At 51.8% G+C, this 14809-nt stretch overlaps 1 protein-coding gene across 1 annotated transcript in view; it reads right to left on the reverse strand.

Moving 5' to 3' along the window:
* Positions 1–6607: 6607 nt before the first annotated feature.
* Positions 6608–14809, reverse strand: part of LOC140721888 (uncharacterized) — a 60000-nt gene continuing 51798 nt past the window's right edge. Inside the window, exon 12 of the mRNA XM_073036720.1 lies at positions 6608–7224. Within this exon, the coding sequence (XP_072892821.1) occupies positions 6692–7224 (533 nt within the window). The 3' untranslated portion in view covers positions 6608–6691. The remainder of the gene's footprint in view (positions 7225–14809) is intronic.

Consider the following 14809-nt stretch of genomic DNA (forward strand, 5'->3'; position numbering starts at 1 on the left):
TCAGTAAGAATCAGTAGGGAGAATGCAGATAACTGTGTCATGGTTCCATCTGGTAATTCCCCGCCTTGCTGTTACCTCAGTAATTAGGCCTCAATCCCCTCGTCTAATTTCCAATCATTCCCAGTTCCACTAATTACACAAACCTTACTCAATCAGGCTCGTAAAGCAAGACCTGCCCTTGACAAAGCCATGACTATCCCTAATCAGATTGTGTCTCTCCAAGTGTTCATAAATCCTGCCTCTCAGGATGTTCTCCCACAACCTTCCCACCATTGAAGTAAGATTCACATGGGGCTCCCCAGCACCCAGAAAACCTTCAAAAGGCAATGCCTCAAAAAGGTGGCATCCATCATTCAGGGCCCCCAGCACCGATGGCATGCCCTCTTCTTATTGTTAGCATCAAGGAGAAGGTACGGAGACTGAAGGTACGCAGTCGACATTTCACGAGCAACTTCTTCCCCTCCACCATCAGATTTCTGAGTGGACGATGAACCCATGTACACTTCCTCAGTGTCATTCCCTCCCTCCCTTTTGGCACAATTTATTTGATTTTTTAATAGAAACTACTTACAGTAATGTACATGTTTTATTACTGTGTATTGTAAGGTACTGATGCTGCAAGATGACAGATTTCACAACATGTGCCAGTGATATTAAACCAGATTCTGATTCACAGGAACAGGCTGTCTGGACGAGGTCCCAGGTGAGCTGCCCAACTCGATACTACATTAGTTTGTGTTTGGAGGCTGAGGGTGGTTTTGCTGATTGGAGGCCTGTGACCAGTGCTGAGCCGTGGGTTCAGTGCTGTGTCCATCGTTGTTTGTGATTTATATTAATGTTTGGATGACAATGTAGGTGGCATTGTTAGTCAGTGTGCAAGAGAATATTTGACAGGGAACTGAAGGGCAACACTCTCACACAAAGGCAGTGGGTGTGTATCGAACGAGCTGTCAGAGGAGGAGGTAGTGGCAGGTACAATGACAACATTTAATAGATATATTGACAGTACATGGATAGGAAAGGTTTAGAGCAGGGGTTCACAACCATTTTAATACCATAGACCTCAGGTTGGGAACCCCTGGTTTCCAGGGATCAAGCCAAATACAGACCAATGCCCAGAACAGCATCTTGGTTAGTTTGAAGAAGTAGGGCCGAAGGGCCTGTTCCCCTGCTGTACATCTCAGACACAAACAAACAGAATCAATCTGTCACTCTCCATCAGTCACTTGGGAAACTGGGACATCATGGTCTCCCGATTGTGATGGATTGTGTTCTGTGTGCAGGGCACGGTCTGGACCCAAGCATAGAAATTAAAATATTGCAACACCAGCTGGTATAAATAATGGGATAGGAGTGTGTTTTATTTGTACACAGTCTGAATTTTCAACTGAATTAACACCAATGAAGATTAACATTTCAAAAGAAAATCAGGCAATAATCAGCCGCATACACAAAATGCTGGTGGAACGCAGCAGGAAGAAGCACTGTCGATGTTTCGGGCCGAGACCCTTCGTCAGGACTAACTGAAAGGAAAGATAGTAAGAGATTTGAAAGTAGTGGGGGGAGGGGGAAATCTGAAATGATAGGAGTAGACAGGAGGGGGAGGGATGAAGCTAAGAGCTGGAAAGGTGATCGGCAAAAGGGATACAGAGCTGGAGAAGGGAAAGGATCATGGGACGGGAGGCCTAGGGAGAAAGAAAGGAGGGGAGAACCAGAGGGAGATGGAGAACAGGCAAAATGAAGGGCAGAGAGAGAACAAAAAGGGGAGGGGGGAAAATAAACAAATCAGGGATGGGGTAAGAAGTGGAGGAGGGGCATTAACAGAAGTTAGAGAAGTCAATGTTCATGCCATCAGGTTGGAGGCTACCCAGCCGGTATATAAGGTGTTGTTCCTCCAACCTGAGTGTGGCTTCATCTTGACAGTAGAGGAGGCCATGGATAGACATATCAGAATGGGAATAGGACGTGGAATTAAAATGTGTGGCCACTGGGAGATCCTGCTTTCTCTAGCAGACCGAGCGTAGGTGTTCAGCGAAACGGTCTCCCAGTCTGCGTCGGGTCTCACCAATATATAAAAGGCCACACTGGGAGCACCGGACGCAGTATACCACACCAGCCGACTCACAGGTGAAGTGTCGCCTCACCTGGAAGGACTGTCTGGGGCCACAAATGGTGGTGAGGGAGGAAGTGTAAGGGCAGGTGTAGCAACTCTTACTATCTTTTCTTTCAGTTAGTCCTGACGAAGGGTCTCGGCCCGAAACGTCGACAGTGCTTCTCCCTATAGATGCTGCCTGGCCTGATGTGTTCCACCAGCATTTTGTGTGTGTTGCTTGAATTTCCAGCATCTGCAGATTTCCTAGTGTTTGCTTAATAATCAGCCTGTTAACTTTAAAACAGTTGAGTTTATTCGAAGGGAAATCATTTTGTATGTGGGAGTCCCGATGAGACCACACATGGAACACCCCAGATTCATTCACATCTGGGTGAACGAATGTAGTACATGCCTTCAGACTGAGCTTTCAAACTGAAACACAGAGAAAGAATTGGGAGGGTTGAGAGACTGTGGGTATTTATCGCAAGTGGAATTGATAGATATCTTACTGAAATTATATTCAGCCAGTAATGAATCACATAATTGTATCTTTGTGTGTTTTTCATGAAGAATGAAGATGACATGAGGAGTAAACTGTGAATGACACTGAAACTGGTGACGTGGTGGATAATGAAGATTGTCTAAACTTACAACAGGACCTCAATCAACTGGGAATGTGGGCAAAGGAATGGCAGAAAGAATTCAACACAGAAATGTGAAAAGTGACACATTTTAAGGAGTTAAAACCTGGACAGAATGTACACAGTGGATGTCAGGGCCCTGGGGTGTGTTGTAGAGTAGAAATACCCAGGAGAACAAGTACATAGTTCCTGAGAGTAGAGACACAGGTAGACAGTGTAGTGAAGAAGGGGTCTGGTACGCTGGCCTTCATCGATCGGGGATTAAGTACATGAGATGGTTTGTCGTGTTACAGCTGTACAAGACATTGGGGAGACCACACTCAGAGTACTGGGTGCAGTTCTGGTCACCGAGCTGTAGAAAGGATGACATTCAGCTGGAATGTGTGCAGACAAGATTCACAGGAATGTTACCGGGGCTCAAGGGCTTCAGGAGAATCTGGATCGACCTGGACTGTTTTCCTGAAGCAAAGGAGACTGAGGGTTGACATTATTGTGATTGATGAAATCCTGCAGGGCAGTGATGAGGTCGATGGTCACAGTCTTTCCTCAGGGGAGGGGAGTCTAAAACTAGAGGATATAAATTTAAGCTCAGAGGGTAAAGATTAGCAGGGGACCTGAGTGGCAAATTTTCCACACAGTCAGTGGTCGGTAAATGGGATGAGCTGCCAGAGGAAATGGTAGAGACCGATAGAATTGAAACATTTTTAGGACATTTGGATTGAAAACGTTTAGAGGAATGCTGGCCAAATGCTGTCAAATGGGACGTGCTGAGGAAGCCACCTTGGTTGTCAGGGACATGTTACGTCGAAGGGCCGGTGTGTGTGCTGTCACCTCCATTAGTCTCACTAGGAAGAGTGGAACCTCACATCAGAGCAGGGCTGTACAGGGGGGAAGTCAGGAAGTTTTCCTGCATCCGTGTTTGAGTAATCCCAGTGTATCCGACACCTCACAATCTTCTGCTGCATCAAGATCCCACATTTCAGTGTCAAAGACATTTGCCTGACAATTTCAATAATTGATATTTAAACACCTTTTCACCCTCCTGCTTTACATCTCTATTTATTCCCCAGACCCTTCTATCCTCCCTCTGGTCAGTCTGTACACTGCTCTGAAGAACATCAGAAACCATTACCTGCGTCAAAGGGTATCGGGAGAAGGCAGGGTATGGAGATGGCTGGAAGAATCAGAGCAGCTCATGATTGAATGGCAGAACATTCAATGTGCTTCTATATCTTATGGTCTTAAACTGAATATCTGATTCAATGTAGAGATCCCGGCTCCATTTGTCTCATAAATTAGAGGAACGGCTCCTCATGTTCCACCAGGGTGGCCGGCAACCTGACGGCATCAACATCGATTTCTCAAACTTCTGGTAGTCGCTCCCTCTGTCACTTTTCCTGTTTAATCGTCTCTCTCCTCCAGATCCACCAACCCAATCACCCTAGCTCTTTCCCGTCCTTCCCCACCCTCTCCATCTGCCCATCACCCACACACTCCTCCCCACCCTCTCCATCTGCCCATCCCCCACACACTCCTCCCCACCCTCTCCATCTGCCCGTCCCCCACCCTCTCCATCTGCCCATCACCCACACACTCCTCCCCCACCCTCCCCATCTGCCCATCACCCACACACTCTTCCCCACCCTCTCCATCTGCCCATCACCCACACACTCTTCCCCACCCTCCCCATCTGCCCATCACCCACACACTCCTCCCCACCCTCTCCATCTGCCCATCCCCCACACACTCCTCCCCACCTCTCCATCTGCCCATCACCCACACACTCCTCCCACCCTCTCCATCTGCCCATCACCCACACACTCCTCCCCACCCTCTCCATCTGCCCATCACCACACACTACTCCCCACCTCTCCATCTGCCCATCACCCACACATTCCTCCCCACCCTCCCCATCTGCCCATCACCCACACACTCCTCCCCACCCTCCCCATCTGCTCATCATCCACACACTCCTCGCCACCCTCTCCATCTGCCCATCACCCACACACTCTTCCCCACCCTCCCCATCACCCACACACTCCTCCCCACCCTCTCCATCTGCCCATCCCCCACACACTCCTCCCCACCTCTCCATCTGCCCATCACCCACACACTCCTCCCCACCCTCTCCATCTGCCCATCACCCACACACTCCTCCCCACCCTCTCCATCTGTCCATCACACGCACACTCCTCCCCACCCTCTCCATCTGCCCATCACCCACACACTCATCCCCACCCTCTCCATCTGCCCATCACCCACAAACTCCTCCCCACCTCTCCATCTGCCCATCACCCACACACTCCTCCCCACCTGCCCATCACCCACACACTCCCCCCCACACTCTCCATCTGCCCATCACCCACACACTCCTCCCCACCCTCTCCATCTGCCCATCCCCCACACACTCCTCCCCACCTCTCCATCTGCCCATCACCCACACACTCCTCCCCACCCTCTCCATCTGCCCATCACCCACACACTCCTCCCCACCCTCTCCATCTGTCCATCACACGCACACTCCTCCCCACCCTCTCCATCTGCCCATCACCCACACACTCATCCCCACCCTCTCCATCTGCCCATCACCCACAAACTCCTCCCCACCTCTCCATCTGCCCATCACCCACACACTCCTCCCCACCTGCCCATCACCCACACACTCCCCCCCACACTCTCCATCTGCCCATCACCCACACACTCCTCCCCACCTCTCCATCTGCCCATCCCCCACACACTCCTCCGCCACCCTCTCCATCTGCCCATCCCCCACCCTCTCCACCTGCCCGTCACCCACACACTCCCCCACCCTCTCCATCTGCCCATCCCCCACCCTCTCCATCTGCCCATCACCCACACACTCCTCCCCCACCCTCTCCATCTGCCCATCACCCACAAACTCCTCCCCACCTCTCCATCTGCCCATCACCCACACACTCTTCCCCACCCTCTCCATCTGCCCATCACCCACACACTCATCCCCACCCTCTCCATCTGCCCATCACCCACAAACTCCTCCCCACCTCTCCATCTGCCCATCACCCACACACTCCTCCCCACCTGCCCATCACCCACACACTCCTCCCCACACTCTCTATCTGCCCATCACCCACAAACTCTTCCCCACCTCTCCATCTGCCCATCACCCACACACTCCTCCCCACCTGCCCATCACCCACACACTCCTCCCCACACTCTCCATCTGCCCATCACCCACACACTCCTCCCCACCTTTCCATCTGCCCATCACCCACACACTCCTCCCCACCACTCCATCTGCCCATCACCCACACACTCCTCCCCACCCTCTCCATCTGCCCATCACCCACACAATCCTCCCCACCCTCTCCATCTGCCCATCACCCACACACTCTTCCCCACCCTCCCCATCTGCCCATCACCCACACACTCCTCCCCACGCTCTCCATCTGCCCATCACCCACACAATCCTCCCCACCCTCTCCATCTGCCCATCACCCACACACTCCTCCCCACAGCCCTCCCTTTATTCCAGGCTCCACTTTCCCCTCCTGTGTTCATCCTGTGCCACCCCGTCTCATCTATTATCCCTCACCTGGATCCACCCCTCCCCTGCCCATTTCCCTCCATAGATGTTACCGGACACGGTGGGAGACCCCGGCGCTTTGTGTGTTACCATCACAACATGTCCCGTGTTACCAAGATTCACCCTGACCTCCCTCTCCCAGTCAGCACCCCCACCACTTGCCCCAGTTACCCTGTCAGTCCCGGTGGACTTTAGCACCCGGGGGAGCCGGGGAGCTCAGGACCCGCCGCCCGCGGCTGTTGCTGAATCCGCAGTGTTTCTGTTCCGTTGACGGATGCGGTGAATGAGTTAAAATTAATGGATCGATAATTCTCACATCGTGTTTATTTCACTCTCCGCACATTTATATTTACACTGACTTACTCCTGACTCCGGTCCCGGGACCCGACCCGTTTACAGACCCGGAGCGGAACCGGAGCAGATTCTCAGCCACTGGTTTGTATCCCAAGGCCCGAAGGAAGGATAAAGTTTCTCCGTGAATTTATTCCCAGTGAAGGTGTGGAGATGGGACTTGGTCTCCACGTTGTAAAATGAAACTGTCCCGGACTCGTAACTGAGATAAACTCCCACCCTCCTGGGGATGGGACCGGCAGGGAGACGGGACCGAGGGGAGGAGAAAACCAACATCACGTCATCAATCCGCGCGATGGTCCAGAATCCGGTCTCCGGACTCAGTGTGACCTCTCTCTTCCTGTCCACAGACTCTGCGGCGACTCCCAGACTCCAGCGCCGATTCCCCGTCACCTCCACCTCCCAGTAATGTCTCCCCGATGTGAATCCCTCCGATCCCAGCACACAAGGCCAGTTTGTGAACCTCTTCCCGGTGTCAGGGAGATCCCTCCGGGTCCCGGTCAATCTCACACTCTTCCGATCCTCAGACACCTCGAGCTCCGGATTCGCCGTTTCCACATCCAGGGTGACAGAGACTGGGGGGAGACGCAGAGAATTAGAGAGTCCCCGGGATCGGGGGGAGACTCGGGCAGCGCGGCCCCGGGATCGGGGGGAGACTCGGGCAGCGCGGCCCCGGGGATCGGGGGGAGACTCGGGCACGGCGGCACCGGGATCGGGGGGAGACTCGGGCAGCGCGGCCCCGGGATCGGGTGGGCGACAGGACCCTTTCCCGGGGTTTTAACCAAACACAGCGGATGGATGACCGGCATCTTCCCGGGGTTTTACCGACATGGAGAGCGGATTTTTCCCGATCAATAAACACAAAATTCTGGAGGATCTCAGCGGGTCAAGCAGCATGTGTTAAGGGAGGGTTACAGTCGATGTTTCAACCCGAGATAATACCTCAAAAATGGAAAGAAAAGCGGAGGATAACAGTAGATAGATGAGAGGAATGGGTGGAGCAACAGCTGGATGAGGATGAGGTGAATGAACATTTAAAATGGAGGTGAGGCCGAATTCATTCGTGCTGACCAACTTATTCTATTGGTCTAGTTCCACTTGCCTGTATTTGCCATTACTCCTTCAAAGCTTTCCTACCCACGTACCTGTCCAAGCAACAAATACAAAATGCTGGAGGAACCCAGCAGTCCAGGCCAACATCCACGGAAAAAAGTAAAGTCAACGTTTTGGCAGGACTGGAGAGAAAAGGCTGAGGAGTAGATTTAAAAGGTTGGTGTGGGGAGGGAGAGAGAAACACCAGGTGACAGGTGAAACCTGGAGATCAAGTGTCCCCTCAGATGGAAGGACTGTTTAGGGCCCTGGATGGTAGTGCGAGAGAATGTGTAGAGGCAGGTGTAGCACGTTACCCTTGCAAGGATCAGTGCCAGGATGGAGATCTGTGGGGAGGGACGAACAGAGAAGGGCTTGGTGGTGGGATCTCATTTTGAAGTGGTAGAAGTTTTGGAGAATTATTTGCTGGATGCAGAGTCTGGTGGGATGGTAGATGAGGGCAAGAGGAACCCTATCCCTGGCAAGGTGGCGGAGGATGGGGTAAGAGCAGACGTGCGTGAAATGGAAGAGATACGGTTGAGGGTAGTGTTGACGGTGGAGGAAGGGAAGCCCCTTTCTTTGAAAAAGGAGGACATGTCCTTTGTTGTAGAATGAAAAGCCTCATCCTGAGAGCAGAGACGAAGGAAATGGAGGAATTGAGAGAAGGGGCTGGTGATTTTACAAGTAGTAGGGTGGGATGAGGTATAGTCCAGGTAGCTGTGAGAGACCATTGGTTGATAATACACACTGGTGGATAAGCTGTCACCAGAGATAGGGACAATGAGATCAAGAAAAGGAAGGGATGTATTGGAAATGAACCAGGTGAATTTGAGGGCAGGGTGGAAGGTGGAGGCAAAGTGGATGAAGTTGACGAGTTCAGCATGGGTGCAGGAAGCAGCACCAATGTAGTCATCAGTGTAGTGTAGGAAAAGTGTGGGTGGTCACCAGTGTGGGCTTGGAACATAGACTGTTCCAGATAGGAACAGCTGGGACCCACGTGAGTGCACATGACTCCACCTTTTGTCAAAATGAAGTGGGTGGAGCCAAAGGAAAAATTATTGAGATTGAGGATGTTCCGCTGAGCGGAGGAGAGTAGTGGTGGAGGGGAACTGGTTAGTTCTGGTGTCCAGAAAAAATGGAGAGCTTTGAGGCCTTTCCTGTCCCGATGTCTTTTAAATCATTGTAACTGTACCCACCTCCACGGTTTGCTTTGCAGCCTCCTGAGCTCCAGGAAAAAGACCCAGAATATCCAGCCTCTCCTTATAACCCAAACCCTCCAGTCCCAGTAACATCCTTGTAAATCTGTTTTATACCCTCTCAGTTTAATAACATCCTTTCTGTAGAAAGATCACCAGCACTGTACAGAGTGATCCAAATCATAAAGACAAGAAAGAGTGTGGATGCTGGAACTCCAAAACAACACACACAAAATCTCAAACCGAAACATCAACGGTTAATTCATTTCCAGAGATGCTGCCTGACCTGCTGAGTTCCTCCAACATTTTGTGTGTGTTGCTTGGATTTTCATCATCTGCATATTTTCTCTTGTTTAATTATATAAATGAAAGTATTGAGTACAGGAGATGGGATGTTATGCTGAAGTTGTATGAGATGTTGGAGAGGCATAATTTGGAGTGTTGTGTGCAGTTTTGGTCACCTACCTACAAGAAAGATGTAAAGAAGGATGAAAGAGAACAGAGAATACTTACAGGGATGTTGCTCAGACTGGAGGTCCTGAGTTATAAGGAAAGATCAAACAGGTTAAGACTTTACTCCTTGTAACGTAGAAGACTGAGGGGAGATGAGAGAGGTATACAAAATTATGAGGAGAGTAAATGCAAATGGGGGTAAGAATACAAGTGGAGGTCATGCGTGAGGGTGAAAGGTGAAAAGTTTAAGGGGAACATGAGGGGAAATTTCACTCAGAGGATTGTGAAAAGTGTGGAATGAGGTACCTGTGCAAGTGTAAAATCAATTTCAATGTTTAAGAGAAGTTTGGACAGATACATGGATCGCAGAGGTGGTCATGGTGCAGACTGAAGGGAGTAGGCAGTTTAAATGTGACGGCATGAACTAGATGGGCCAAAGGGCCTGTTTCAGTTCTGTACTTTTCTATCCTCTATGACCCTAGTACAAAGACAAAGTGGTTATTTAGTTAATTGGTCATCGTAAAATGTCCTGTGGTTAGACTAGTGTTGAAGAGCTAGTGTAGTAGGTTAAATGGTCATTGTACATTGCCCCGTGATCAGGCTGGTTTTAAATAGTTGGGGTGCTGGGTGGAGCGGGTCGTTGGTCTGGGACGGCCTGTTTCACACTGTCTCTAAATAAATAAATAACCTCTTCACTGTCCATGAAACCACCAATTTTAGAGTCCTTCACAAACCTACTAAACACGTCACCTACATTCTCTCCAAATCATTCATATGAATGATGAAAAACAGTGGACCCAGCACCGATCCCTGCAGAACAACCACTGGTCACAGGACTCCACCCAGACAACTCTGTATCCTATTCCAGATCGTTCTGTATCCCATGTGATCTAACTCTCTGCTGCCTTGTCAAATCCCTCGCTAAACTCCATGGAGACGATGTCTACTGCACTTTCATCAGCTGTAATTTATTTATTGAGATACAGCACGGAATAGGCCCTTCCGGCCCTTTGACCCCCATCACCCAGTAACCCCTGATTTAATCCGAGCCTGGCCATGGGACAAGTTACAATGACCCCCACCACCCAGCAACCCCTGATTTAATCCGAGCCCGACCATGGGACAAGTTACAATGACCCCCACCACCCAGCAACCCCTGATTTAATCCGAGCCCGACCATGGGACAAGTTACAATGACCCCCACCACCCAGCAACCCCTGATTTAATCCGAGCCCGACCATGGGACAAATTACAATGACCCACACCACCCAGCAACCCCTGATTTAATCTGAGCCCGACCATGGGACAAGTTACAATGACCCCCACCACCCAGCAACCCCTGATTTAATCCCAGCCTGACCATGGGACAAGTTACAATGACCCCCACCACCCAGCATCCCGATTTAATCCGAGCCTGACCATGAGACAAGTTACAATGACCCCCACCACCCAGCAACCCCTGATTTAATCCGAGCCCGACCATGGGACAAGTTACAATGACCCCCACCACCCAGCAACCCCTGATTTAATCCGAGCCTGACCATGGGACAAGTTACAATGACCCCCACCACCCAGCAACCCCTGATTTAATCCCAGCCTGACCATGGGACAAGTTACAATGACTCCCACCACCCAGCAACCCCTGATTTAATCCGAGCCTGACCATGGGACAAGTTACAATGACCCCCACCACCCAGCAACCCCTGCTTTAATCCGAGACTGACCATCGGACAAGTTACAATGACCCCCACCACCCAGCAACCCCTGATTTAATCCGAGCCTGACCATGGGACAAGTTACAATGACCCCCACCACCCAGCAACCCCTGATTCAATCCGAGCCTGACCATCGGACAAGTTACAATGACCCCCAACACCCAGCAACCCCTGATTTAATCCCAGCCTGACCATGGGACAAGTTACAATGACCCCCACCACCAAGCAACCCCTGATTTAATCCCAGCCTGACCATGGGACAAGTTGCAATGACCCCCACCACCCAGCAACCCCTGATTTAATCCCAGCCTGACCATGGGACAAGTTACAATGACCCCCCACCACCCAGCAACCCCAGATTTAATCCGAGCCTGACCATGGGACAAGTTACAATGACCCCCACCACCCAGCAACCCCTGATTTAATCCGAGCCTGACCATGGGACGTTACAATGACCCCCACCACCCAGCAACCCCTGATTTAATCCCAGCCTGACCATGGGACAAGTTACAATGACCCCCACCACCCAGCAACCCCTGATTTAACCCGAGCCTGACCATGGGACAAGTTACAATGACCCCCACCACCCAGCAACCCCTGATTTAACCCGAGCCTGACCATGGGACAAGTTACAATGACCCCCACCACCCAGCAACCCCTGATTCAATCCGAGCCTGACCATGGGACAAGTTACAATGACCCCCAACACCCAGCAACCCCTGATTTAATCCCAGCCTGACCATGGGACAAGTTACAATGACCCCCACCACCCAGCAGCCCCTGATTTAATCCCAGCCTGACCATGGGACAAGTTACAATGACCCCCCCACCACCCAGCAACCCCTGATTTAATCCCAGCCTGACCATGGGACAAGTTACAATGACCCCCCACCACCCAGCAACCCCAGATTTAATCCGAGCCTGACCATGGGACAAGTTAGAATGACCCCCACCACCCAGCAACCCCTGATTTAATCCGAGCCTGACCACGGGACGTTACAATGACCCCCACCACCCAGCAACCCCTGATTTAATCCGAGCCTGACCATGGGACAAGTTACAATGACCCCCACCACCCAGCAACCCCTGATTTAACCCGAGCCTGACCATGGGACAAGTTACAATGACCCCCACCACCCAGCAACCCCTGATTTAATCCCAGCCTGACCATGGGACAAGTTACAATGACCCCCACCACCCAGCAACCCCTGATTCAATCCGAGCCTGACCATGGGACAAGTTACAATGACCCCCAACACCCAGCAACCCCTGATTTAATCCCAGCCTGACCATGGGACAAGTTACAATGACCCCCACCACCCAGCAACCCATGATTTAATCCCAGCCTGACCATGGGACAAGTTACAATGACCCCCACCACCCAGCAACCCCTGATTTAATCCCAGCCTGACCATGGGACAAGTTACAATGACCCCCCACCACCCAGCAACCCCAGATTTAATCCGAGCCTGACCATGGGACAAGTTACAATGACCCCCACCACCCAGCAACCCCTGATTTAATCCGAGCCTGACCATGGGACAAGTTACAATGACACCCACCACCCAGCAACCCCCGATTTAATCCGAGCCTGACCATGGGACAAGTTACAATGACCCCCACCACCCAGCAACCCCTGATTTAATCCGAGCCTGACCATGGGACGTTACAATGACCCCCACCACCCAGCAACCCCTGATTTAATCCGAGCCTGACCATGGGACAAGTTACAATGACCCCCACCACCCAGCAACCCCTGATTTAACCCGAGCCTGACCATGGGACAAGTTACAATGACCCCCACCACCCAGCAACCCCTGATTTAATCCCAGCCTGACCATGGGACAAGTTACAATGACCCCCCACCACCCAGCAACCCCAGATTTAATCCGAGCCTGACCATGGGACAAGTTACAATGACCCCCACCACCCAGCAACCCCTGATTTAATCCCAGCCTGACCATGGGACAAGTTACAATGACCCCCACCACCCAGCATCCCCTGATTTAATCCCAGCCTGACCATGGGACAAGTTACAATGACCCCCACCACCCAGCAACCCCTGATTTAATCCCAGCCTGACCATGGGACAAGTTACAATGACCCCCACCACCCAGCAACCCCTGATTTAATCCGAGCCTGACCATGGGACAAGTTACAATGACCCCCACGACCCAGCATCCCCTGATTTAATCCGAGCCTGACCATGGGACAAGTTACAATGACCCCCACCACCCAGCATCCCGATTTAATCCGAGCCTGACCATGAGACAAGTTACAATGACCCCCACCACACAGCAACCCCTGATTTAATCCCAGCCTGACCATGGAACAAGTTACAATGACCCCCACCACCCAGCAACCCCTGATTTAATCCCAGCCTGACCATGGGACAAGTTACAATGACCCCCACCACCCAGCAATCCCTGATTTAATCCCAGCCTGACCATGGGACAAGTTACAATGACCCCCACCACCCAGCAACCCCTGATTTAATCCAAGCCTGACCATGGGACAAGTTACAATGACCCCCACCACCCAGCAACCCCTGATTTAATCCCAGCCTGACCATGGGACAAGTTACAATGACCCCCACCACCCAGCAACCCCTGATTTAATCCAAGCCTGACCATGGGACAAGTTACAATGACCCCCACCACCCAGCAACCCCTGATTTAATCCGAGCCTGACCATGGGACAAGTTACAATGACCCCCACCACCCAGAAACCCCTGATTTAATCCGAGCCTGACCATGGGACAAGTTACAATGACCCCCACCACCCAGCAACCCCTGATTCAATCCGAGCCTGACCATGGGACAAGTTACAATGACCCCCACCACCCAGCAATCCCTGATTTAATCCCAGCCTGACCATGGGACAAGTTACAATGACCCCCACCACCCAGCAACCCCTGATTCAATCCGAGCCTGACCATGGGACAAGTTACAATGACCCCCACCACCCAGCAATCCCTGATTTAATCCCAGCCTGACCATGGGACAAGTTACAATGACCCCCACCACCCAGCAACCCCTGATTTAATCCGAGCCTGACCATGGGACAAGTTACAATGACCCCCCACCACCCAGCAACCCGATTTAATCCGAGCCTGACCATGGGACAAGTTACAATGACCCCCACCACCCAGCAACCCCTGATTTAATCCCAGCCTGACCATGGGACAAGTTACAATGACCCCCACCACCCAGCAACCCCTGATTTAATCCGAGCCTGACCATGGGACAAGTTACAATGACCCCCACCACCCAGAAACCCCTGATTTAATCCCAGCCTGACCATGGGACAAGTTACAATGACCCCCACCACCCAGCAACCCCTGATTTAATCCGAACCTGACCATGGGACAAGTTACAATGACCCCCACCACCCAGCAACCCCTGATTTAATCCCAGCCTGACCACGGGACGTTACAATGACCCCCACCACCCAGCAACCCCTGATTTAATCCGAGCCTGACCATGGGACAAGTTACAATGACCCCCCACCACCCAGCAACCCCAGATTTAATCCGAGCCTGACCATGGGACAAGTTACAATGACCCCCACCACCCAGCAACCCCTGATTTAATCCGAGCCTAACCACGGGACGTTACAATGACCCCCACCACCCAGCAACCCCTGATTTAATCCGAGCCTGACCATGGGACAAGTTACAATGACCCCCACCACCCAGCAACCCCTGA

Source organism: Hemitrygon akajei, chromosome 2 (genome assembly GCF_048418815.1).
Source record: "Hemitrygon akajei chromosome 2, sHemAka1.3, whole genome shotgun sequence".
NCBI classification, from domain to species: domain Eukaryota; kingdom Metazoa; phylum Chordata; class Chondrichthyes; order Myliobatiformes; family Dasyatidae; genus Hemitrygon; species Hemitrygon akajei.